This window comes from Notechis scutatus, chromosome 2 (assembly GCF_049901735.1).
Source record: "Notechis scutatus isolate UNSWTSFEM ecotype Mainland chromosome 2, rNotScu1.2, whole genome shotgun sequence".
NCBI lineage: Eukaryota > Metazoa > Chordata > Lepidosauria > Squamata > Elapidae > Notechis > Notechis scutatus.
In genome coordinates this window covers 170,212,880-170,237,477 of record NC_142010.1, presented here as the reverse complement: position 1 = coordinate 170,237,477, position 24,598 = coordinate 170,212,880, and the positions used below count along the sequence as shown (strand labels likewise).

The 24,598-nt window shown below is 36.8% G+C and overlaps 1 protein-coding gene across 5 annotated transcripts in view; it reads right to left on the bottom strand.

Annotated features, from left to right (window-relative positions):
- The window catches only part of RBPMS (RNA binding protein, mRNA processing factor), a 113,079-nt gene that overhangs the window by 31,385 nt on the left and 57,096 nt on the right, over window positions 1–24,598 (bottom strand). For all 5 annotated transcript variants that reach the window (XM_087957365.1, XM_087957368.1, XM_026672908.2 and 2 more), the window contains 2 exons: window positions 21,806–21,868; window positions 6,139–6,292 (listed from right to left, as the gene is read on the bottom strand). In XM_087957365.1, coding sequence (XP_087813491.1) covers window positions 6,139–6,292; window positions 21,806–21,868 — 217 coding nt within the window. The remainder of the gene's footprint in view (window positions 1–6,138; window positions 6,293–21,805; window positions 21,869–24,598) is intronic.

The window sequence follows — 24,598 nt, the reverse complement described above, 5'->3', positions numbered from 1 at the left end:
AGGCAAATAGATCAGCCTATTTAAGTAATAGCTGTTATAAGGAGACATGATGGGAGATTGAAATCTAGCCGTTTAAGATAAAGCAGCTGGCTGGCCTCTCTTCTTTTATATGGCAGTTTAGGAAATAAAGGAATCAAGGAAATAAATAATGAATTGGACCTCCATTCTTAAAAGTTGTGCACTTCACAACTTTATCCATTATCCAAGATTTAATCTCAGATGGAAGTGCTGATGTGACTTGTGTACATCACTGAGACCTGGATGAGAGGAAAGAGGAAAGCTGTATTCATTGGCCAATGTGTGCTCTGAAAAACTCGGGAGTTAAGGAAGCAGCATGACCTTCATCTTTAGGAATTTCATCTTGCGTACTAGACAATAGACACTATATCCAATAGTCCTCCAGGTCTGATTGCATGCAGCTACCTTTTTGTTAGGGATTAAGGCTGGGCTTGGTTGTGGGAAGTTACTCTGTTTCTCATCCTTAAATCCATCCCATACAAGGCCCACAATTTTTGTTGTTGAAATTTGGCCATTTTACTTCCTAATTTCTGCAATATGAGCTCATGTTGCAGGAGAACTGCAAATGGGTTCCATTTCATAGACAAACAGTTGAGCAACTACATAAATTGCTTGAGAAGATAATTAAAAGTTGTTCCTTGCTATCTCATTTCAAGGAAGCAATCAGTTTCTTTGAATGTTGCCTAATTTCAATAATGGTCTCGATGAGGAGAACAAACTGACATGGACTTACTAAACCTCACTCTGTTGTCACATCCCCAAATCCACTCTCCTTTTCCCTCAAACTAACCACTTCCTAAGAGGTATGTAAGGGACATTACATAAGCGCACAATCATGCCTACCATCCCTTGCCCTATTGTCCTCAACTATTTGTACCCATTTCCTGTATTTATACTTATGTTTATTATCTTGTAAGCTTTTGACAAATAAATAAATATTAAGCAAGATAGAGGTTAAATTAACAAGCAAGAAATAGGACTCATAATGTTCAGCCTGTTTGGGATTGGACTTCATTCCCATTGAAGGGCAGATCCACGGTTGAGAAAGGTTCTCAGCTATCACTGGATTTGTCAATAATGCTTTGGCCAGTTGTGAGCCTTCCGTCACTAATCAGATTATCTAACCTTAGTTACATCCCATTTTGATTACTGCAATTTGTTCTACATGGATATATTAGGAAACTCTTTAAAAGTTGCAGTTGGTATAAAATGCAAAAATCAATGACACCTAGACCGAAAAGTTCTGCACTATTTTTCAGAAAATGTTTTATTAAACATTTTTAAGAAGAGAAAAAAGGAAAAGGGGGAAAATATACACACACCAACAAAAGAAGAAAGAATGAAATGTGTACAAGATGAATAAAAAGGAAATTTGTAGGCATGAGAGAAATAGGTTTTTTTAAATATTTCTTTGATTAGTTTTAAATATCTAAATATACTACAACATTTTTAAACTACCACATATTGCCAAAATCCAAGTATCAGTATCAAATATCTACATTAAATATCAATACCAAAAACATTACAAAAATCATAAAATAAGATTAAGAATTGTAGGAATTTCTATTTAGGAAGCATAAAGTATCTATGAGCAATTATCACGCACAAAGTTAGTTCAATGTACTGCATGGAAAAGTAATATTTAATTAAAAGTATCATGTTGGAAAGGAAAATCAGCGTTTAAACTTTGTTTCATTCTGTTATTTATAAATCCCATTCAGAAATCATTGAATTTTGCAACATTGCAATCCAATATAGAACCATAATCCAGCCTGGTCATTACATTTCCAACAATTGTTAGACAATGAACTATCCATTTTAGTCATCAATGCTAATATACCAGCAATAAAACCAGATTTTCTCCTAATACTCAATGTGATATTTTTTTTTCTATTGAAATTCCTGTCATTGTTTATCAATTGTTGTATTATATCAAAAATTTGCACCATTTAAACAAGCAGCCTTTAATGCATTGAGTCTGGTTGTTTATTGTTTACTTGGCACAATTTAACCTTTAAAACCCCAATGGCTTTGTCATTGTAAATCTGTTCAGCTGTTTTGAAATGAAATGAACTTTAATCCTTAATCAATAATTACCTCATGTGAGCTACCTAATGAAAATAATTAACTATTAAGAATCAGGAGGAGTGGGGAGGAATCTAAATCTATCAAAACGAAGCATACAAAGTGCTAATCACAGAACAAGGAGTACATTTATGTGGTTCTAATTTTGCAATATTAAACCTTCAAGCTCAAACTTATTTATCAGGGCCAACAACCTAAAGCCACTGCTTCGTCTTGCTTTGTTTTGAAACAAGGACAAAAAGTAGGCACAATGAATCATGATATCAGCTTCATTTTTTTCATTTTTTCCTTGAACAGAAGATTTTATAACCAACTCATCATTGTAACTGCCCTTTTCTGCAACTTTTCCAATTCTATGATCTACTTTTTGACATGGGGCAAACAATATGCAGTAACTCCAAAGCAATTTTGTCAGTTATGCTAGTATCTCTGCCTATTATCAAGTTCTTCCCTAATAATCCTTGGCACTAATTTACCCTTTCCATCACTGAGCCTGTCATTTTCAGTGCACTATCGAACAAACATCTCTATCTATCAAATACCACAAGCAAAAATGGAAAACATGTAAGAATCCGTTGTTTTTACAGCAGCAAAATCAGCACATCAGGATAAAATATGTAAGGTTGCTTGTCTTTTCTGAGAGGCACTAAGATATATGACAAGAGTCACTAGAAAAAGAATCTTTACTTAGCTTTAGTTCAATCTCAATTTTGCTTTATCACAAAATATTGGCATTTCTGAACTGATACAAAACAGTGGAACATGACTTTATCACAAATCTGCCATTAATGACTTATACAGTACGGCATCTATTGAAACCCTGCAAGAGATATCCCAAGAAACAGAACAATTGGGAGAGACAACAGTAATAGGAAGCAGCAGATAGGAAAAGCTGTTACAACTACTCCTCACACTTTTGAGAACAGCAACCCAAGAACAAGGTTTTGGCCTGTGGCAGGTTCCCCTTCTTTTTATCTTTCGTAGAGAGCTGCCTTCCCTGATCCTTCTTGATAGCATTGCTTAACAATTTGTGTATCCCTAATGTGGTGGCAAGTGTCTTATCTATGGACAAAAGAGAAACTCAACTGCAAGAGACTTCATTTAGAACCAGCTTTATGTCACTTGTTTAAAATCCTCTCTTTTCACAGCCTGCCCTATGCCAACAACAGAGAAACATTCAAGAATAGCTTCAAGAGTTTCATTTCAGTGGAGCTGACAAAGATGCGTATTAATTATATAAAACATTAAGCATAAATGCTGTCAATTTGAAAGTAAGATAAACAGGAAAAGGTTGGCAAGAGCTAAAGCAAGCAACCTTCCCTTTATCATCCATTCCAAAGGCCTGTGGTCATTCCTAAGGTTGGGAAGGGAACAAGCTAATAAATACACTCATACCATTTCCTAACCTCATCCATAAGATGTCACATGGGAGGAGTTTAACAAGAAAGCAACATCAAGGAGCACTTTTGTACGCCCAAGCTCCCAGTCTCTTTTCTATTCCAATAAAACGTTTGGAAACTTTCAAAACAATGCAGCTGTACTCACACTTTCTTCTATTACATTTGCCTCTAGCATTTCATTCTTTCTCTGTGGACTTTTCTCTGCTGACATTTAAGTTGTAAGCTTCTGGGGAAGCAAAGAACCTATCCAGTGCAATATACAAAGATGGAGTAAAATATGAATGCTACTACAATAAACATTAACTTTAGGCTTCTTAAGGGAACTTTCAAACTAAATGGTGAAAATAAAAAGAGACTGGGGTGTGCAAGTTATCAAAGCTGTTCTGAAAAAGTTACACTGAGTTATTAACAAAACCATAATTGTCAGATCAAGGTGCACATTCTCTATTATGATTTTAAACTACATGGATCTACTGAAGATAGAAGAGAGTTTTAAGAGAATTTAAGGCAGCATGATAAAACTCATAGTTATTTATGGTCTGTTCTCTTGTTTATTTTGTCCTACTGCTGTTTCTGGCAAAACTAAAGTCATGCAAAATTGTTCAGGGACAATTCTGCCGCAAAGGAAACAAACAAGCACATTGTGAGCAAGAACTATTTTTTGATTCCAGTTACAAAGATAACATTTCAGTCATTCCATTAAATAAAATCTTTACCAAAACTGGAAGTCTTAAATGTCTGAACATTTCATTTGCTTTTTCACGCTACTTCTTTCACAATTCTAACAAGCAAACTATAAACCTGAAAAATATGCAAATTTGCATAAACACATATACCAGATCTGTTGCTTAGTTTCAAATTTTCTTTTCAGAACCCCCATAATTCCACACTATATGATTGTATACTCTAGTCTATACACAGCAGCAAATAGCCAGCCAAGGAACATATGGGATGTGGTTTATAGAAGTATTTATTAGCAAATTTGGTAGTCCCTGATAATAGTCAGAGCTGTTCACAAATCAATATTTCTAACTACAGAGTATGAGATTATCTTAGATAGGAGGAAAAATAGTTCCTAATAAAACAAAGAAGAATAAATTCCTAAATAAATTTCAGGAAGGAGGGTAAATGACAAGCAGTGAGATCACATCTGGAGTACCTTCCACAATTCTGGGTATCACATTCCAGAAGTATATTGACAAGATAGAAAAGGTCAGTGGAAGACAACAAAGGTAATAAAGGAGATCTGGAGACATGCCTTATGTGGAGTTCTTCAAATTGGGGAAAAGAAAATAAGACTGAGGAGAGACATGATATTAATATCAGTATGGTATCAATATTCAGACACACAGAAACTATTTTCCAATGCTACAGAGAGTGGGACCAAAAATAATGGGTATAATTACATTTAAAATTTCATTTAAATCTAAAGAAAAATGCCCTGCCTGTAAATTCTGTATACAATAAAACAGACTACTACTAGAGGTTAATTCTCCATCTTTGGAAGTTGTTAAGAGGAGGGTTAAACCAGATAGTTTAATTAGTTTTCATATATTGCAGAGGTCTGATCTAACTCCACAATTCTATTAATTCTGTGAATTGATATGTAACATCACACCATAGTATCATCCTTATTTTGCCGTTCTAAAGCAAACAAAAAATGCTGTTGGTGCGATAGATGCAATTTTGTTGCTACCTGAAGCAACAGCAAAATCCTCAGCTGTTCCATCTTAATAAGCTACTCATACAAGCAAAGTGAAATGCAGTGTGGACATGCTCTCTTTGCAAGTCATGCAAATTTGCAAGCATGTTTTCATAAGAAATAGTTTGCCATTTTGAATGATTTGTCATCACTAGCAAGCTTGGTCATTTGATTATGCATTCTGACTCTAGGTAATTTGTGAGCAAGGCCCTGATATATACATGGAAGTTTCTATGCAAGAACAATTCATAAAACTTAGCCTCTACATCCTTGCTTTATTAGTTACTCTTCCATATTCTTGTCTTATTCCCTGACTGACACATCCACTAGGTGTCTAGGAAGAAAAAAGCAACTTGACCGAAGATTTAAAAGAAATGCCATGACTGTGTACAGCAGCGATGTCCAAGAAGGAAGGTGAAACTGACAAAATCTGTGCTGCATTGCAAGCCTCAACCAGCATTTTTATGAAAGTAAGAAACCTCTGTGGACACCCATGACCAGGAAAACATACACATCCAACTCAAATGTACACATTTCCATCACACATCATGGTGCAATTCATTCTAAGACACAGATTGTTGCTGTAATTTATTTTTTTTTTCTTAGAAACGCTCCATAAATATTAGCCATGTTACGGAATGTGAATAATTCCCTGATTAAATGACAAGATTTCTTCAGAGAACCAAAGCTTTGTTTTGAGGTTGAAGGAGAAGCTGCATGCCGGTGGCCTACATAGGCATTGAGAAAAGCATTCAAATGATCCATCGACTGAAAAAAACCCAAACCAAGAACCCCATATTCATCATTTTCATAGCAACAAGGAAAACAGAAATAAAACTGTTGAAAAAGCTAAGCATGCTGTTTGCTAAACATTCTGCTTTTGAAGATGCATATGTCACTTTTCTAATTTAACAATGAAACTCCATCACTTACATGGCTCTCTGGTAATGAACTGAGGTACTGCATTGGGGGTGGCAGGAGTGCTGGGATTAGGAGTTCCCACTAATTTGCTCTTAGCCATCTTCGTATTGGCCTTTGCAAACTCTAGTCGGAGCGTCTGAGGGATTTCTGGGTCAAAACGAATTCCCTTTTGCAGAAAGAAAACAAAATAACAAGAATCATTTGATGTATCAGCTAAACTGAATTTTGCACTAAAGGTACACTCAAACCTGACAAGGCTAGCAACAGCATTACAACAAAGCAGAAGCTTCAAAGTGAAGATATCCAAGATGAAAGAGATGCCATTTTTCTGAGCTCTATCAAATAACAGCATGCGTTTAAAGACTCTGTAATCTTTGCCAAATAAAATACTTGATAGACAGCACAGGTTGCCATTAATATTATGCCATGTTATAATATTATAATATAGGACTGTTACTGTTTTATATTAACCTAAACCAAAGAGAGAAGGAAATTAGTGATGAAATATTTGGTTTAACAGAATTCTAAATCACTTTTCATTATGTGCAAACCTTCATAAAGCTTTGCACAAACAATAAATATGTTTTGCATGACAGAACCAGACAACTTGTATAAGAAAAAGAAACAAATACTGAAAAGACCATTGCAAAGTAGTTATTGAGAAGATCCAAATTTAACAAATAAGTTGCAACTAGATAGAAGCACCCAAGTTAAAATTAAATGCATGTGACCAATTCTTGATATAGCAGCATAAAAAGACTATTACTTTTAACCAGAGCAGTATCATAAATCCTACTGAGGTAATCGAGAAGTTTTAAATTGGGTGTAAGGCCAACTTCAGTTGAAAAGGATTTAAATAAAACAAAACCAAAAAACTAAAAATATTCAGGAGATCAATCAGAACAATATTTAATTTAATGTTTACAAACAAATAAACTGAATTTATAATAAGCATATAAAAGTTATCCTTAAACTACATCTCATAAAATATGCGCTGGCGTGAACAAACAGATCCAAACATCATCAACTACATGTTTGTTCTTCCCAAGTGAACCATAATATGTCAAGGACAACAATCTAATCATTTTCAAAAGAACTAAGAATGTTAAAATTTCAGTTATCACAAATGAGATCAGGGATCAAAGGCAGGCATATGCAAGGTTTTTTAGCAAATGCTACTCTAACGATAAGACATCGCCAAGTAATGGATGCATATAAATATTCTTCTAGAAGAATCATCTTTATCAACTAGCTTTAAAAACTATAGTCAAGTCTTCAAATTATGCATGAGGAAGTAGTTCAGAGAATAAGAGTTGGGAGTGTAAATGTGTCTCCTCGGCAGGGAGGGAAGTGGGAAGGCTAAAACCTGGAGTTTTTCTGAGAAGGGCCAGCCTGCTTTTATCTGCTAGAACAGCTGCACGTAGGCTGTTAAAATGATGCAAATGAGGGGAGGTGATTAGGTGAAGGGGCAAGTAGGATGCTCGAAAGGTTGAAGAGTAATAAAAGGATTGTGGAGGTGATGGGCAGGGATCTGTTGGTTACAGGGGAAGGGGGAAGAAGACATCTGATTTCTTTCCCATCTTTTGACTGATATAATCCAACCCAGCATGTTCTTTGTTACCAGATTACAGGAAGCTTTAGACTCGGGTTGAGTCAAAGGAATGCCATAATGATTTGTAAAAAGATTTGCTCTTTCATGATATGATGTTGGAGATGTGGCATGTTTCACTGAGACCTGGCAAGGCACGGATGGAGTAATCTCTCTGTACCCTAACCTCAACTCCAGAATAGGAGGGAATGGTGGTGCTAATAATTTCCTGAGACTCAGTATTGTTCTGCAGGTGACTAGGTTGAGATCCTATCTGTAGCTGGAAGTTTTTGCTGGTATACCAGCAATTTGCTCCTTCCTTGACCTCTTCAGCCTCATTGCCAGGCTAAAGGTTGACTCTAGCAAGTTATTTGTGCTGGAGGACCTCCCTTCCGTAAAGGTCGAGTCAGTGAACTCAGGAGTTCATAGCTACAAGACAACTAAATCATAACAGTACTAACTCCTGTAGTCCAAGTCAGTCTGCTCTTCACCTCATTGAAATTTGTTTGTGATCTGAGAGTAGAGGACATTAACATCAGTTGGTTGTCATGCACTGGTCAACAACCAATTATTGTGATATTCATAGCCACCACTGATCGGTTGTGTAGAGAACAGACACATTAAATTGATGCCCCCCCGCCCCCGCAGTCATCTTATAGAACTGAATTTTTTCCAACAGTTATTTGGGAAATTTCCCAGTAAAAAGAAAGTAATTCTCAGGTATTGCTCCAGTGGTGGGATTCAATTTTTTTTACTACCGGTTCTGTGAGCGTGGCTTGATAGGTGTGGCAGGGGAAGGGCACTGTAAAATCTCCAGTTAGAGGTGGTATTTTCCGGTTCTCTGAACTACTCAAAATTTCTGCTACCGGTTCTCCAGAACTGATCAGAACCTGTTGAATACCATCAATGTATTGCTCCCAAGTGACTTTTCTAAGAAACTGGGGGGTGCAGTCTTTTCTGTGGTGGCAGTTACAAACAAATAAGTAGCTTTTGATTTAAAAAAAAGCAAGATATTTATTGCAGTCATGAATCCTTAATTGTAAGAATATAAACATGTTGCAAACTACAACCTTCTGCTTAAAGAATGAAAACACAAAAGGTTACTTTTCAAATAGCACAGAGAGATAGTTCAGCAATGATCCAAGAAAGAGCAGAGAAAACAGGTTCCAATCCAAATTTCAAACAGATAATCCAACAACATCCAAAGCATAACACAGAGAGGGAAGAAAACAAAGTGATGGAATATTGATTGTACCAACAAGTAGTTTAAGCTGCTGTGTCTTTTCCTACCACTTTGACTTAATTTGTGGAGTCATGCTTCTTTAATTCAGAGAAAAAACTTGATTCCTGGTGCTCTTCTTAATTTGAAATGTGTTGTTGAACTCAAGTCATTCTCTTTCCCTCTCCCTACCCCACTTTCAATCCATCACATTATAAAAACGCCCATCTCCCACACAGAGGTATGCTGCACTGTGTACAAATAAAATATTAAAAACGTTAAAAAAACCAGTATATTTTCAGCTAATTCAACCTAGTTCTAAGTCTCCCCAGGTGTGCTCTCTTTAGCTAATTTCTTTGGGCCAGGCTGGGACTCAGACTGGTCAAATATCCAACTTCTGAATCTGAACACCCAGGCTGATTCTTAACCGGGTCATGGTTTAGGGCGGAGCTCGAGAAGATAAAGCACCTATAAAGATGACTGTTGTAATGATGGTGAAAGACAAGAAAGACCAGACATGGGTACAAGCTGACATTTTGGCCTATATTCTGGCTATAGGAGTGGTTAGTTGAACCTCAGAGTGTTGATTTCCCTCTTTCATAGCACATTTCAGGAATGTGTTTACAATATAGTAGTATATTTTATATATTACAATACAGTAATGCATTATATATTTCATATAATTTTAAGATGTTGCAGTTTGGATTTGGGGAAGGTTTTTCATCTACTATTGAAAGGTAAACAACATGTAAAAAAGATTGTAATAAATGTTACATGATGCATTGCATTATATTTTACATACTGTAGATTCAAAAGAATAAAATAGTTTTTCTTCTATTTCTGTGTTTTCTGGTTCTTTGCAGATATTCTCCTGTTTGGCTGACAAAAGGTATGTTGGCTGTTCTGTTGGCCTAAGTTCATTGTTGAGAGATAATATCTATGTTTTTGCCCTTGGATGAAATACAGGAATGCAGTAATTGAAGTCTCTGGAGTAGATGAAGCTTAGGTATCCCTTTACAAAGTATGGTTCACCTAAGTATTATTGTGCTTAGTTTAGTGTATATGGTTACTTATTTCAGTATATACCATAAAAACTAAGTATGTACAAGGTACTGTTATTAGATTAATCCATTTTGTGAGTTTTCACAATACATTGGACCATAAAGTAAGCTAGAGGGCTGCATTTACATATACAATGGACAAAAGACACATGTAATTAAAACTCACTATGCTCCATACATTTAACAGATGCAGCCAGGAGGTCTTGACTGAGCAATTTTCCTTTTCACCTTCCTCTTTCTCTGAACAGGATGTGGGGGAATTTTCTGTGCTTGGCTACAGGCCAGTTTAAGAAAAGAAGAGCCATCATTTAGAAATTTGGGTTGAGTTCCAAAAAATGAGACCACAGGTTTGGATTAGTGAAGCCAGATGCAGTATAGATTTTATACTGGAATGTGGGAATGGCCTTGGAAGTCAGGTGTTAATTTCCAATAAAGTTAGTAGTTCTGGGTGTACCTCTTGTCTGGACTGCCTTATAAAGCTGACAGGTTTTGCTTTATTTTATGAATAGTGATCTCAGCTCCAGCATTATGTTGTATGTTGTGAGAGATCCTATGTTGACAGAGTTGACTGAGATCTGTTTCTTCAGAAGCAACTGATCATTCCCTTTCTCCTTAACCACACAAAGAAAATAAGAGAAGAAAACAAGTGCAATGATCATAAGGAGGATGAGGATCCTCAAAATTAAATAATTAGAGAAAGGGTGAAGGGGAAATAGAAGCAAGCAGCAAAGCAAGCTTGAATTCCTCATCCCCATTTTTAATTAAAAGCATGACAGTCTAGTCAACTGCATTTTAAATCCCCTCAAACACATTAAAGACAAAAGTTAGAATTAATAAGGTTGTTTAAAATGGCAATGATAAGCATTGAAGTTCCACTTGAGAAAGAGAAGCTCCTAGGCTAAATATTCAGCCATCAAAACTTAGGCTAGACATCCTCATTATCTGAGCCTCAGAATTAGCAAGCCTCAATAAAACATGTGTACTTTATTGTCAACTGCAACCTCCTATCTCCAAGACCAGCTGGGCTAATCCTCAAAGAGGTTATCAAGGCCACCTATCCTGTGAAGAAAAAGCAGACAATAAGAGAATCCCATTTCCCTGTGCTGAAAAGCTTCCTTCTTTACAGCAGCCATTGGGGATTGTTTTCCTGGGATGATGACAGGGCCATCTCTTTGGGGGGTGGGGGGGTAATGAACTCATCTTGGTTTTCAGGAATGACAACATAAATGAAACATCAAGCACTGATGTGCAAATTGCTTTGCTTAACTTTACCTTTGCCATTTCCTTTGCCACCTACTTCATGTTCTACTATATTGTAAATCCAAGGATACAGTTTGTAGGGGGGCGAGGAAAAGAAACTCAATATGACCTAACTGAAAATCTGAATCACAAAGAAAGGATCTTCTTTTCTGTCATTTAGAATTTTGGAGTGTAAAATCCTATCAGCCTCCACCTGCAGACAGAATAGCTGTATACCTGCATGAGATAAAGATCTAGAATAAGTAATTTAACAGATTGGCTCTGCTGGCAAGGAGAGTTTTCAAACTACAGTAAATTCTTATTATTTATGCTGGTTAGAACCTCTGGTCTCATATTTTTGTCAAAAATATCGATACTTAATCTTGTTTTATGTGTCTTTCTGCTTAAAGACAACTTACTTAATGCATATATTTCTTAAAAATAAACACAGTATTGAAAAAAAAACTAAATAAAGTTTAAACATTTAAAGTTTTATTTAAACATCTTATTTTTGATAGAACTGCAGGACGTATGATGGAGCAGTGTACTGTGAGGTTAAGCCTAGGGAGAGGTCTGATGGAACCTATTCTGTAGAAGATACTACATTATCTCTGTAACATCACTGCCTTCTTGCACACAGGACCACTACACTTGGGGGCTGTTTAACCAGCCTGATCATAAGTATGAGAGAAGGCAGAGCATTGCCTTATTTGACCACAGCGGGAAATGTGTATATCAGCTGACTCAAAAAAAGGATGAAGTTGCAGAAGCCCTCAATCAATCCAGCCTTAATATCGAGCCTTTTCTGTCATAGCAACTATCCTTTGGAACATCATCCCTCCAGAGCAGTGTTTTTCAATCTTAGCAACTTTAAGATGGGTGGACTTCAACTCCCAGAATTCCCCATCCATCGTGCTGGCTGGGGAATTTTGAGAATTGAAGTCCACCCATTTTAAAGTTCCTTAGGTTGAGAAACATTGCCCCAGAAATTAAATTGGCCCTGACACTCCTGGGGATCCACTTTTGATGCAAAGCCTAGTCAATGGTTATGCTGAAGGCTGTGTTTTCTATTGCGCCTGCTGAATTATGTTTTATGGTTTTTTAAACTTGGTTTTAAAAATGCTTTTATATGTTTTGTTGGCTTTTTCCTTGCATTATACTTTTTTTGTTGATGCATTTTATCTTCTGTAAGTTACACATATGTGAGATGGGCATATATATGAATCAAATGAATCAACCAATCTATGTGGATGGTCAAATAATCTGACTTGATATAATATTTTCATAAGTAGGGACATTGCAGGAACAGAGCTTTGTTAGTCTATTGAAAAAAAAATCGGGAGGAGTCTGGTACTGCCTTTCACAACAATACATTTTAGTAAAAGGCATAAGACTTCTGTCTGCTGCAGCAGTGGAGCATAAGCTCACAAAAGTTTATGCTTTTTAATGAAGGAACTACCAGACTCTACCTGATTTTTTTCCATATACCATGAAGATCCTAGCTCTGCTTTCATTACTGGCAAACACTGTGGGCCAGCGAGATATGAAGACAGAGCCAAAACATAAGCATGTGACACTGTTTAATGAAAGCCATTTCAGATCCTGCTGGCTTTTCACCAGCAATTCTCTCAATTCAATGTAAGAGTTTCCTTCTTATTGTCATCTTTGTCTTCTGTGCTTCCTTGGCTCTGACAAGTGCTCCATTGTGGTAACTAATGGGGGGAACCACATAAGATGGCAGCAGCAAGTGCCATGCCTCACCCTTGCCCTTCCCTCCTATGCTTGTTTTCTTTTTTTAGAGAGAGAAAAGGTAATTTTAAGAACTTCAGTTATGTGCAACAGAATGACCAAGCGGCCTCATAGAACAGCTAAGAATGATGGCAGAAAAGAGACCGGGTGCTACAGCAGGAAGTCTGCATCTCTCAGCAGATGACAGCTTCAGAAAAAAAACTGCCAAGCAATCTGTGTGACATTGCTGCTGCCAGAGCATCAGCTGAGCAAAAAGTTGATGGACTGAGTTTCTGGTTATACCCACAAGCTCCCCAGCATTGTGGGGGCATATATGTGTAGGGTCATTCTAAGATTAAGCAGCCCTTTCGTGTGCAAAGGGCCGATGAGGAGCATATAGAGGCACACTAACAATGTCCAAGGCCCTTAAGGAGGTAGAGTGAGATAATACTTAGCACAGTATTGCCGACTTTTGTTTCCACAAGAACAGGCTAAGAACAGGAAATGGCAAAGCGAAAATACTGGGTTATTAATTGTACAGTAATATACAAGGCACAAGCACTGATCCATAAGAGCTTTCTGCTAAAAAAAATAAAAAAGCAAAATTAAATAAATAAAAAAGTAGCAACTGAAAGACACGTAAATTATGGGGAGAAAAATTCCTATTCAGTATTTTCTGCTGTAACCTGAGCAGGTTGTTTGTAGTCACATACAATCTCCAGCCAAGATTCCTGGCCATGTTTTTGACAGGAATTTGTCCAGTGCTTATCTGATGAATGCTTCAGTTAGTCATCAATTAAAGCCTCCACAGTTCAAGGAGGATTCTGGGATGTGTAAATGTCAGGAATGCAAATAGTATGTCAAAGAAGAAAACAAGGACATCATAATAGCTGGACAGGATGGATATTAATTAGTACAGCTCCCTTGAGACAAGAAGTTCCAATCAGACTAATGAAGGGGCATCTTCTCCCTCCAACTGACTGTTAGAGCAGCTCTCTCCTTGACTTGCTGACTTTCTAGATCAGAGGTGTCAAACTCGTGGGAGCAGAGGTGGGATTCTACCAGTTCACACCTATTCGCTAGAACCGGTTGTTAACATTCTAAGCAGTTTGGAGAACCGGTTGTTAGAAGAAATTACTGGCCTAATCCTGTAAGGAAGGCAGGAAGGAAACATTCTGGTGTTGCTTACAGAAACTGCCTCTCCATTAACCCTTATTACATTCTTGACAGGACTAGACTTCCTGTCTCAGGAACGTCTCTAGAGTTTTTTTCCCCTCCTTTGCTGGTACTTTGCTTGTGTGGAGTGATCATTCAAAGTTACAATGGCACTGAATAAAGTAACTTATGACCATTTTTCACACTTGCGACTGTTGCAGCATCCCCACAGTCATGAGAGGCCAGGCGAGGAGATATGTGCTTCAATGTGAGTGATGTTGAGTTGGCCACACCCAGCCAGTCACATGACCACCAAGCCATGCCTACCACCTAAGCCACGCCCACAGAACTGGTTGTTAAAAATTTGAATCCCACTCCTGTCATCACATGATGTATTGTGACTTTTCCTCCCTTTGCTAAAAAGGGGGTGGCGTGGCCAGCACTGTGGGCTATGAGTTTGACACCAGATGCATGAAGTCCATATCACTATCATTATCCCCCTCAAGAAGAATGTATTTGTATAGAAAAAACCTCATACAACATATACAATTCATTCAATTTAATTTAAAAGTGGAACTGTTTCAATGGGCTTCTGACTCCTAGCCACACAAAAAAAATTGCATCTTTTTTTTTATTTTGACCTGTTGACTTATAGTAAGTTATTTTAATGTGGCTATTAGGGGACTTATTTCTAGTTGTTTTAATTGTGGTTTATTGTCCAAAATTGATATGATCAGGTGATATAGAAATAATGTAAATTAACAAAAATAAAACAAATGATATAGTTTTATAGGGGAAAAGCTTTCTGATCCTGCAGAATATGACTAATGCAAAGTCCAGGCAAAGAACCTTGAAATAAATTGGGAAGAAAACATGCATTTCATGGTGTTTAATTCACTCTTCATTCAATCCAAGTTGTGTTTTCTGCATCCAGTAGGGCTGTGATACATTGTGATATGTACATTGCATCTTTCCAGTTAATTTTAATGCAGAAAAAATGGCACCCGAAAACATATCATACTTCTTCAAGCCTTTCATTAAACTGTGTGGGAATCTGAGCCATTGAACAAAAAAATAACAATACAGAATGCCTAGTTCCAAATTAAAGTCTCAACAACCTTTTAAAACCTCAGAAATTTAAATGATCTAATTTGTTTGGCAGTAAAATCTGGAGCCATAGGGTTTATAGCAAGTCACATTCCTCAAACATCTTTAGCGTCAGCACCATATAAGGTAGTCTGTATCCTGCTCTGTTCCCTCATATCCCTGGAGATTACCACAGCCAAAAAAGATTGTGCATTAAAAATGAAGATAGAAATATAGACTAAAATCTTGAGTCCTTACCGTATACTTTTATTCTAGTATGAAAGGATTACTTTCTGAACTCAAAAAGGAAAAAGAACCATCTTAATAACCATCTACGCTGAGGTTAATTCTGTACACACAGATTTTATTTTCCAGAGGCTAATCTGTTGCTCTAAAATTAAAGAGGAGATCTACAAAGCTGTTTTACTATACTCCGGCTCATAGCAGGGAATCATGCTGCCCTAAAGGGTTCTCATAACATGCCCTTGTTACATACCCTTCTATCAATGCAGTTTTAATGCATACCATTCTAAACTTTGAAAGGTCACGACTGATAGTCAACTCTGCTGAAATTCCAGCCCCACCAAACCTCTATCATGTAAAAAAATTTCCATGCACGATACTCTCCATGCGCTGTATTTTTTCCCCATAATTCTGTCATCTGATTGCACTTTTTTTAAAAAAATCTTGAAACTGTGATTAACTATCTGACCTTGTGACCACTAGAAGGCAGCAAAGAGGTTTTTTTTTTTTACTCCTGTTGTCTCACACCTAGTGATTGTCTGAACTAGTGCAGCTGCTGGATGAGTGCTATTGATCAGCTGAAGTTTGAGAAAAGAGTTTAGCTGGAGCAAAGTGTGGGAACTGCAGAGTACTCTAATAACATTACATGTCAAAAGGAAGTAGGAACCATGGTTTTGGGGAGCAATGGCCACCAAGAAGTAGATTTCCAGCAAGACAGGCCAGAAGACATATACAAGAGACAAATCCTTTCAGTAATACTTCCAATTACATGCCTTAAGCAATGGCAGACAAGTCAATTTCAAGGTTTTGCATTATCTAGGGTGACCAACTGGCTTATCCATTTTAAAAAGAAAAAATGAGTGAGGGTTGGGTAAAGCCAGGATAAATGGGTAGGAGAAGAGGCTTTTTGGAGGACGGAAGAAGGAACTGGACCCACAGGAAACCATCAGAACCTATTGGAGGTACAGGTTTATCAACATAGAATATACCTGTTCAGGCTACCTCTTCCATTAGCAACTATATACACTACACTGGCCACATTCTACAGGTGAGATAAGAGGGAAAATATCATTTCCAGAACAGAGAAATCAAAGTGCCCTCAGGCTTCCTCCAATTTAGATGGATGATAAGATACAGTTGATAGAACACAGACACTGTATATCCTCTAAATCAGGGTGTCAAACTAGCAGCCTGAGGGCCGGACGCATCACGCACAGCAGGCCACGCCCACCCCAGCTCCGCAAAGGCAAAAAACATTATGATACATTGTGATATGTCATGTGACGTGATCGAGTTTGACACCCGTGGTCTAAACGATCTTCATACTGGTGCAAGGGTAGTATACCTTCTTTTATATACAATAACCCAGAGGGGTTATTGGAAATAAAACTGATGTTAGAGACACTGTAAATCAGCTAAATCTAGAAACTTGATGGGCATCAGAAATGTTCAGGAATGCACTATTGTGTCTGGGTACCCTTCCTTAAATATGCTCAGTACTATTAATTAAAAGAAGTAATTAAATATATATTTATTTAGATCACTCAGTTGATTTGTATGTGAATTATTCTGAAGTCTATTAACAGCAACTACTTTTTCAGAGCATGTCAGCTGCATCTTATCTATCTGGATTTGCAATCTGATGACAGGATGAATGAAACATTTCTTGATAGCAAAATTCCTGCATGGCTGTCTATTTGGAACTAATGTTCACTGTGTACCATACTAATGTCTGATACACTTTTCATGTGATATTCAGTGGCCCTATGCCAGAGTAACTTAATCATGCACAAGCCATATCAATACTCATAAGTCTTTTCCTAGTCATACAGCAAGCTTGTCTCATCTTGAGCTATATTTCATTTGTGGTAATGAATCTCCAACACAAACATATGTGTCAGCCTGGGGGAAGAAAGATAAGCAGTACAAAGGTGGAGGGGAGAAGGAAAAGAAAAAGGCTTGCTGACAGCATAGTTTAGAGAAAAAAAGGGAGTTGTTACTCATTTGTCTAAAGATTTATAGGCTACCAATTATCAAAGATCTCTTTCATACAAAATGAGAAGCTTGCAAATATAAATTTCACACAGCTCTTACTCAAATATCTACACCACCTTGGTTGCCCTTGTCAACTATTTGTGATATAAAAGAGAAAAGAAAATGTGCAAAATTGCTATCTCACTCCATAGCCACACACCCCTGCAGCTCTATGGTACATTATAAAGGATAAATGGCAAATCCTATGTGCCTGCTACAGAAAAACTGCAGTTAAAAGAATCCCTACAAAGCCTTCTGCAGAACCAGCCAACCTCTCATCCCTAAATAATAAAAAGCCTAGGAATTTAAACTCTAGTCTAATTCTAATTTTGAACTGCAATTCATTTTTTTTGCCCTTTTTTAACCCTCTTCCCATGTGCAAGATTTGGACTGTAACTTCTATAGAACAAAACCTCCTTTTTATGTTACTCTATAAAATGTTATATGATGGTGAATGCATATGTAGCATTAAGCAAAATGCAGCAGAAAAGGTGATTTTAATATGCATTATGTATAAAAGTTCTAGAAGTCAAGTTACCATTTGCAACATTTGTTTTATTCACTTCATCTGGGGCTGTTTGCAAAAAGGATCAAAACATCAATGTCTGCTTGTTTAGGCAGACAATTTATTTTGGAAAAATGTGGTGGTCTAAGTCAGAGTAGCATGTTTAGATAAAAAGATGAGGCTTCTGTGGGGCAATAATGCCATTTTATATGAGTTCCATACATCTTTCACTTGTAATTTTCTCATTTTTTCTAACTGCTTTTTGAACACAACTGTCTTTTGATCAATCATGCTAAAAGCCATCGGTTTGGAAGAACCTAAGATGTTTCTGAAAAAAATCACCATTGATTGTACCATTTCCCCCCCCCATTTGAATGTGTTTATTCTGAATGCAGAGAGGCTGTTTAGAATTTGGATGCACTTTATTTCAGATTCTCCCCTTCTCAAGTGAGAAGACCTTGTATTTTTGTCTCTCAAGTCTCAACAGTGCAAAGAACTGTATTCTTAGGAACACCATGTGGGGCCTGTTGTGCAACAGACGCACACGGAGATAGGGGCTCCTAAATGGGCTATAGCCTTAGACAGTTTTTTTGGGGATGGAATGTCTAGCTCTATCTGGTTTGATTACCACCAGGGGTCTTCATTTTGACTGCCTGTTTTTAATATAGCCCTTTAAGGCCCCGCTGCCCTTCAATTGCCCAGTCATGCTTACCATTTTAATGCTCCTTGACTTCTCAAAAATTCTCCTGCTGTCTACCCTGTTTGGAAATAAATCTTATTCCTTTATACAGGCAGGAATGAAGGACACTGCTCTTCCATTCTCTGCATACCATAATAGTGTCTGAAATGTATGTTCTCCACTGCACTTTTCCCTCTGAAATCCTACTATCTTGCTGTATCATGACAGGGGATGTTCCTGGGAGGAATGAATAAAGAATGCTTGGAATGTACACAAAAACATACACTTTCAAGAAGTGGAAGACATGAAGATCAACTCAACTGCAGCTAATGGAAGTAGGTGCTTATATCAGGCTGCAGTAGTATAGGAAGATACTGTAGTATAGGATCATCCCTTTAGAGATAATGGCAAAAATATCATTTCATAGAGTGCAAAAGATGGCAATGGTAAACCACTCTTGTATTTTACCAAGAAAACTATATAGATAGATAATATAAAATAATTGATGACATGGAGCCTGAGGATGGGCCCCTCAGGTTAAATGGCATTCAATATGCTGTGGAAGAAAATTGAGGATTTTTCAAAGTACTAATGGTTTTTATGATACAATTTCATAAAAACCCTCAGGATTTGAGCTGCTGATGTTGAAATGGAGACAGGGAGATTTTGTAACTAAAAGGACATAATTTTCATGGAACATGGGAATAAGAAGCACGAACATGGTAAAACTCAATGTAGTAAAAACTGAAATGAATCAAGTGCAACTGAACACTTAGGCATAAGAGAATTAAAATGGAGTGGAATTGGAAACTTCCATTCAGAAAATAATACTGCTTATTAATCCAGGACATCAAAAACAATGAAGATATAGCATTGCTCTTATAGTCAGAAAAAAATATAGCAAAGATCTCCCTTGGCTACAATGCAGTAAATGCCCAAATAATATCAGTTAGACTTTGCAGATTACCCTTTAATATGATGATTACCTACATTTATGCTCCAATTCTGATGCAGAAGAAAAAGAAGTTAATGAGTTGAATAATCAAGGTCAATCTTAAATTGGCAGAACATATAAGCAAGATGTATTGCTTATGCTTACAGATTAGAATGTAGCAGTTGGAAATAAAGAATAAAAAACATAGTTGGACTATCACCTAGACAGGAAAAACAAGGAACATTTCCCAAAAGATCTCATACTCAGAGAGAACTTCCAACGTAAAACTGATACGTTAAAGGATGCTTATAAGCAAACAGTAAATAATTCAAAAAAGATCAAACAAAGATAGGACATTCTTTACAATAGAGATGTCAACATTCAGGATATCTTAGAACAGCCTTGGCAGCCCAGCTTGGCGGGGAGAAGGGAACAGAGGTACGCAAGAGGTGGGCTGGTGTGCAGATGCGCGCGCATACACCGGTCCACTCCCACAAGAGAAAAGAGAAGCCTATGGAGTGCAGTTTCATGCTCCTTCAGGCTTCTCTGCACCAAAAGCTTTTGCAAAGGGATGGAAGGCCTGAAGCAATGTGAGATCGCTCCCCAGAAGCCTTTCATCTATTTGCAAAAGCTTTTGGCATGGAAAAGAGAAGCCATTGGGGGCGTGGTCTTGTGTTTATTCAGAGTCACCGAGGCTGCCCAATGCTCCAAAAGTGGATTGGGTGTCCTGAGTAGGCAGCCTCAGTGAGTCAGAACAGATAGAACATGGTAAAACAGATTGGCTCCAGGTAGTCAAAGGAGTGAGACAGAGTTGTCACTCCTGCCACTTATTCAACCTATATGAAGAATTATATATTGAGAAAATTTGGTTTGAAAGAAAATGAGTGTGGTTTTAAAATTGGAAGAAGAAAATTAATAATTTGGTTTATGTTAACAATGGTACTTTGATAGCTGAGAATACAAATAATCTGGAAGCTCTACTAAAGACAGTCAATGACAATCAATGGAATTACAATGAAATATAAAGAGGATCAAACTAATAACAGTGAGTACAGCAACCAGCAACATTGAAGACAATGAAGTTGTGGATAGCTTTCTATGTAGGATCAACTACATAGAAAAGGAATCATCAATCAAAAAATATATTCCAGATTAGCACTTAGTAGGCTGGTAATCACCTTCAAAGCTGACACCAGCCAGAGCATAGAAAAACTCAAGGAAACAGTGCAGGATCAGAAGATTTGGAGAGACCTGGCCCACAAAATTGCCAAGAGTTGGACTCAACTGAATGGATGATATCATCATCATCATCATCATGCCAGTAATGAAGGCCTTGGAAAAATATTCAGATGTTATGATATGTCTATATTTACAGATACAAAAATTGTGCAAGCAATGGTAGGGAAGTTAAAATGGGATATGATTTTAAAAAAGGATAGAAAGAACATTGAGATTTTTGAACTGTAGTATTGGGAAAGACTCCCAAGACAACTATGAAAACCCAAGTAAACAAACAAATGAAACAATGCATGAGTGACCAAGCTAAAATTATCATATTTTGACATTTTATGTAAAACATAGCTCCCTTGAGAAATAAATTTAAATAAACAAACAAGCCATAATACTGGGAGAGAAAGGAAAAACAGAAGAGCAGGATAACCAATCTCCAAGGGAGATGGAAATAGGAATATAAATAAATAAAATAATAAATTTAAAAAAAAAACAGACAAGAGCTGGATGAACTTGATTGGGGACAGATCATCTTGGATAAAGTCTATCTATATGTCACTAAGAGTTGACAACTTGGTGACCCATAATCAATCATCACTCTATTTGGCAGCTCAAAATCATTTGATTTATTCCATGGACACTTGGCAGATGAAGTAGATATTGCATAGAGATATAAATCAATCCTCTATATGCAGCGCATTATATAATTATCTCCCCTTTGATTGCATTTCTATTCTGCTAAAGCTGACAATTTCTACATGCAAGGGCATTTTTATAAGTATTCAAAGCAACAATCCCATTTGAAATTTCAATTCAAATTCCTATTTGCATTGCAGTACATGACGCTGTAGACAATAGAGCTCCATTTTAATATAGTCCAGTGCCACTTCCCTGTATATATTTTACATCCCTGTACTTAAGTATTTAACCATACTTAGAAAGCAATCCAGTCAACTGAGACTAATACTATGTACTTACATTCAAGGCATTCTTAGCAGCTTCTGCTTCTGAGCGACTATCAAAGGTAACGAAACCCACAGGCTGAAAGAAGAGAAAAATTAGAATGTTTCTGGACTGTTCATAGTCAAAATTATCCTTTACTTCATATGCTACTTTTAATTCAAAAATTACGCAGAAAAATCTCATTTGAAATATTGATGATAGCCTAAATTAAACACGATTACATTGTTTTTAGTATCTTTAGTTTATGAGTTGGTATTGATTTTTCATTGTGTAGACTTTTGTTGATTAAACTTTGTTCTGTTCTAGGAATGTCCAAACATTTCATTTCTGATTTATTTATTTTTAATGTGAATTTTCACAAAATATCCCTTGTCATATGCCAGATGGGACTTTCCAAACATTTTGGAAGCATTTCAAATTTGAAATTCACTGTCTTGAACTTGTTACTCCTCTTGTTTCAAACTGAAGCTTCTCTCAAAATGCTCAAAGTATTTTGAATTTTGCATTTAAGATGACAGTTTTCTCAACATCTGATACTTGACGTATTTAAAAATAAATATTTTGGACAATTCTATTCAATGCTGCATTCTACATATTAAGTAACAATTTTAAAAGACCGTGGTTAATTTTATTTATTTCACATTCTTGGAAACTTGAGATTATGCCTCCAAAATGAATCTTAAAGATTGTGAGATTTCCCATCTATGGAAAATCATTTCTCCAATATCAAAAGACTTAGACTATGAAAACAAATTAAAAGGAAGAAATGATTACTTAATTATTCCAAAATGCTTCACCTTCTACACTCTGCATTTACCAAGAATTAAAACGGGACTGTTGTTTAGACTAATTTATCTATAAAAACATTAAAACAAGGAAGTGTTTTATGAAATATTTGTACTAGAGCACTTAATTTAGCAGAAACTAGGGAACCAATCTTACTTCTGTTCTTGCCTTTATTAAACATTTTACTTTCAAGGTATGTAAACAGATTTAACCTAAGAGGTGAAAAACAATCAAAATGTTTAGGCTAGGTTTCTTATAAAGATTTTTAGACAAAAATCTGAAATTATATATTTTTAAATCTGCACCTATTAATACATTTTCCCATCTTTCATTATGACAGGATACTAGTGCACAGGCAAGATAATTTCAAATTATCTATTTCATTAGCATTTAGATTAGTTACCAAATGAACAAACTTGAAGTTCTTCATCCTTTTTTAAAACTACAGCAGCAGCAAATTCCTACACTGTATACATTCCACTGTCATCTGTCCCTTTCATGGAATCAAACTATAAGAAGAAAATCTGCAGTCATAGGTTTCCAATGACAGCTATTGCTAAAAGCCTGACAGTTTCACTTTTAAACCATAGAGGTTCTGACTGAACTCAATCCAAAAAGCAAGACACTTTCTAGGAAAGTTTAAAGATAAACTGCAAGAAATGCAAATCAAAGTGACAAAGAGTCTCACCACTCACTACCTTAAAGAGCTAAAACAATAAACTGAGGAAGAGACATTAGGTAATGACAAGTATTGATTTTTTTAAGTTTTTGGTATAGACATCAATTTTAAAAGCCTAATGTGAAATATAAATGGAACAAATGCTCCTCAAACAAGGAGAAAGTTACTTCAAAAAATTCAAACGAATTTGTCAGTGACTTCCGGTTTGCAGGGCTTCGGTGACAGGCAGAAATCCGCGATCGTGCGCGGTTTCTGCCTGGGCTCGCCACTGGAGCGCCCTGAACCAGTTTGGCTTCGGGGCTAAGCCACCCCGTAGAGGTGGTGAAGAGGGGGGAGATCCCAGCAGGGTCAAGGAAAGCCGCATCTTTCCTCCTCAGCTGGCTAAACTCCCTTTCCCGAAGGCGGTAAGAGCGGCGGTCAGAAATGGCCGCCTCAAAGAAGCACTCATCCGGAAAAGAAAGTGCAGGAGGAAGTTAAGAAGTGAACGTTTTGGCTGACCGGGATAAGAAGCAACAACCAAGGTATCCTGGAATTTAAATTTTATAAAAGATACATTGTTCCCAAAGAAGATTCGGAAGCAGCGAATGAAAGTGAAAAGGGAAAGTTTTTTTTTTCACTCTCCTTCCTTACGGTGACAGCGAAGAGAGATGAATGAGAAATCAGAAAAACCCGCTTTGGCACCAATAGGTAATTAAACTGGAAATATCATTAAATGCCAAGGGGACAACAAAGATTTCTGAATATTAAAAAATTCTTCTTTTGCTATAAGTGGGAAGGAACAGGAAAAGAATAAGAGCAGGATTTGGAAGGAGGAGCCTGCCTGGAATTCAAAAGAATTTAAAGATAAATCTAAACAAGACTTCTAAAAGATACATTTTAACTGGAACTTTGCAACTAAATAGTAACCCCAGGAAGAGAAAGTGAAAAAAGAAGAAAGTGCTAAAAGAAACAGCTTGTGTGTATTTGGATTGCTTGGTGACTTTGGGACTTTTGGAAATTATATTTGAATGACTAAAAACAATTGGGTGGTTGTTTAAAAAAATTCTACAATGGCATCACTTGTGGATGAACTGAAAATGGAATTTCAAAAATATAAAGAAGAGGAACAAGAAGGGAAGGGTTCTTTTGGCTCCGTTTTTCAATTCTTAGAAATGGCGATCTGTACCTACGAGAAGCTACAAGAAAAGACTGCGCAACAAGAAGATTGGGACAAAGAAGAAGCCATCTTTGATGAACAAGTAACTTTATCTGGGGAAGAAAGGGGAAAGTGGGGAAAGAGAGTGGAGAATTTAAGACTTAAAAAAACAACCAAAAAAGGGAAAAATAATGTGAAAAGTGGATAT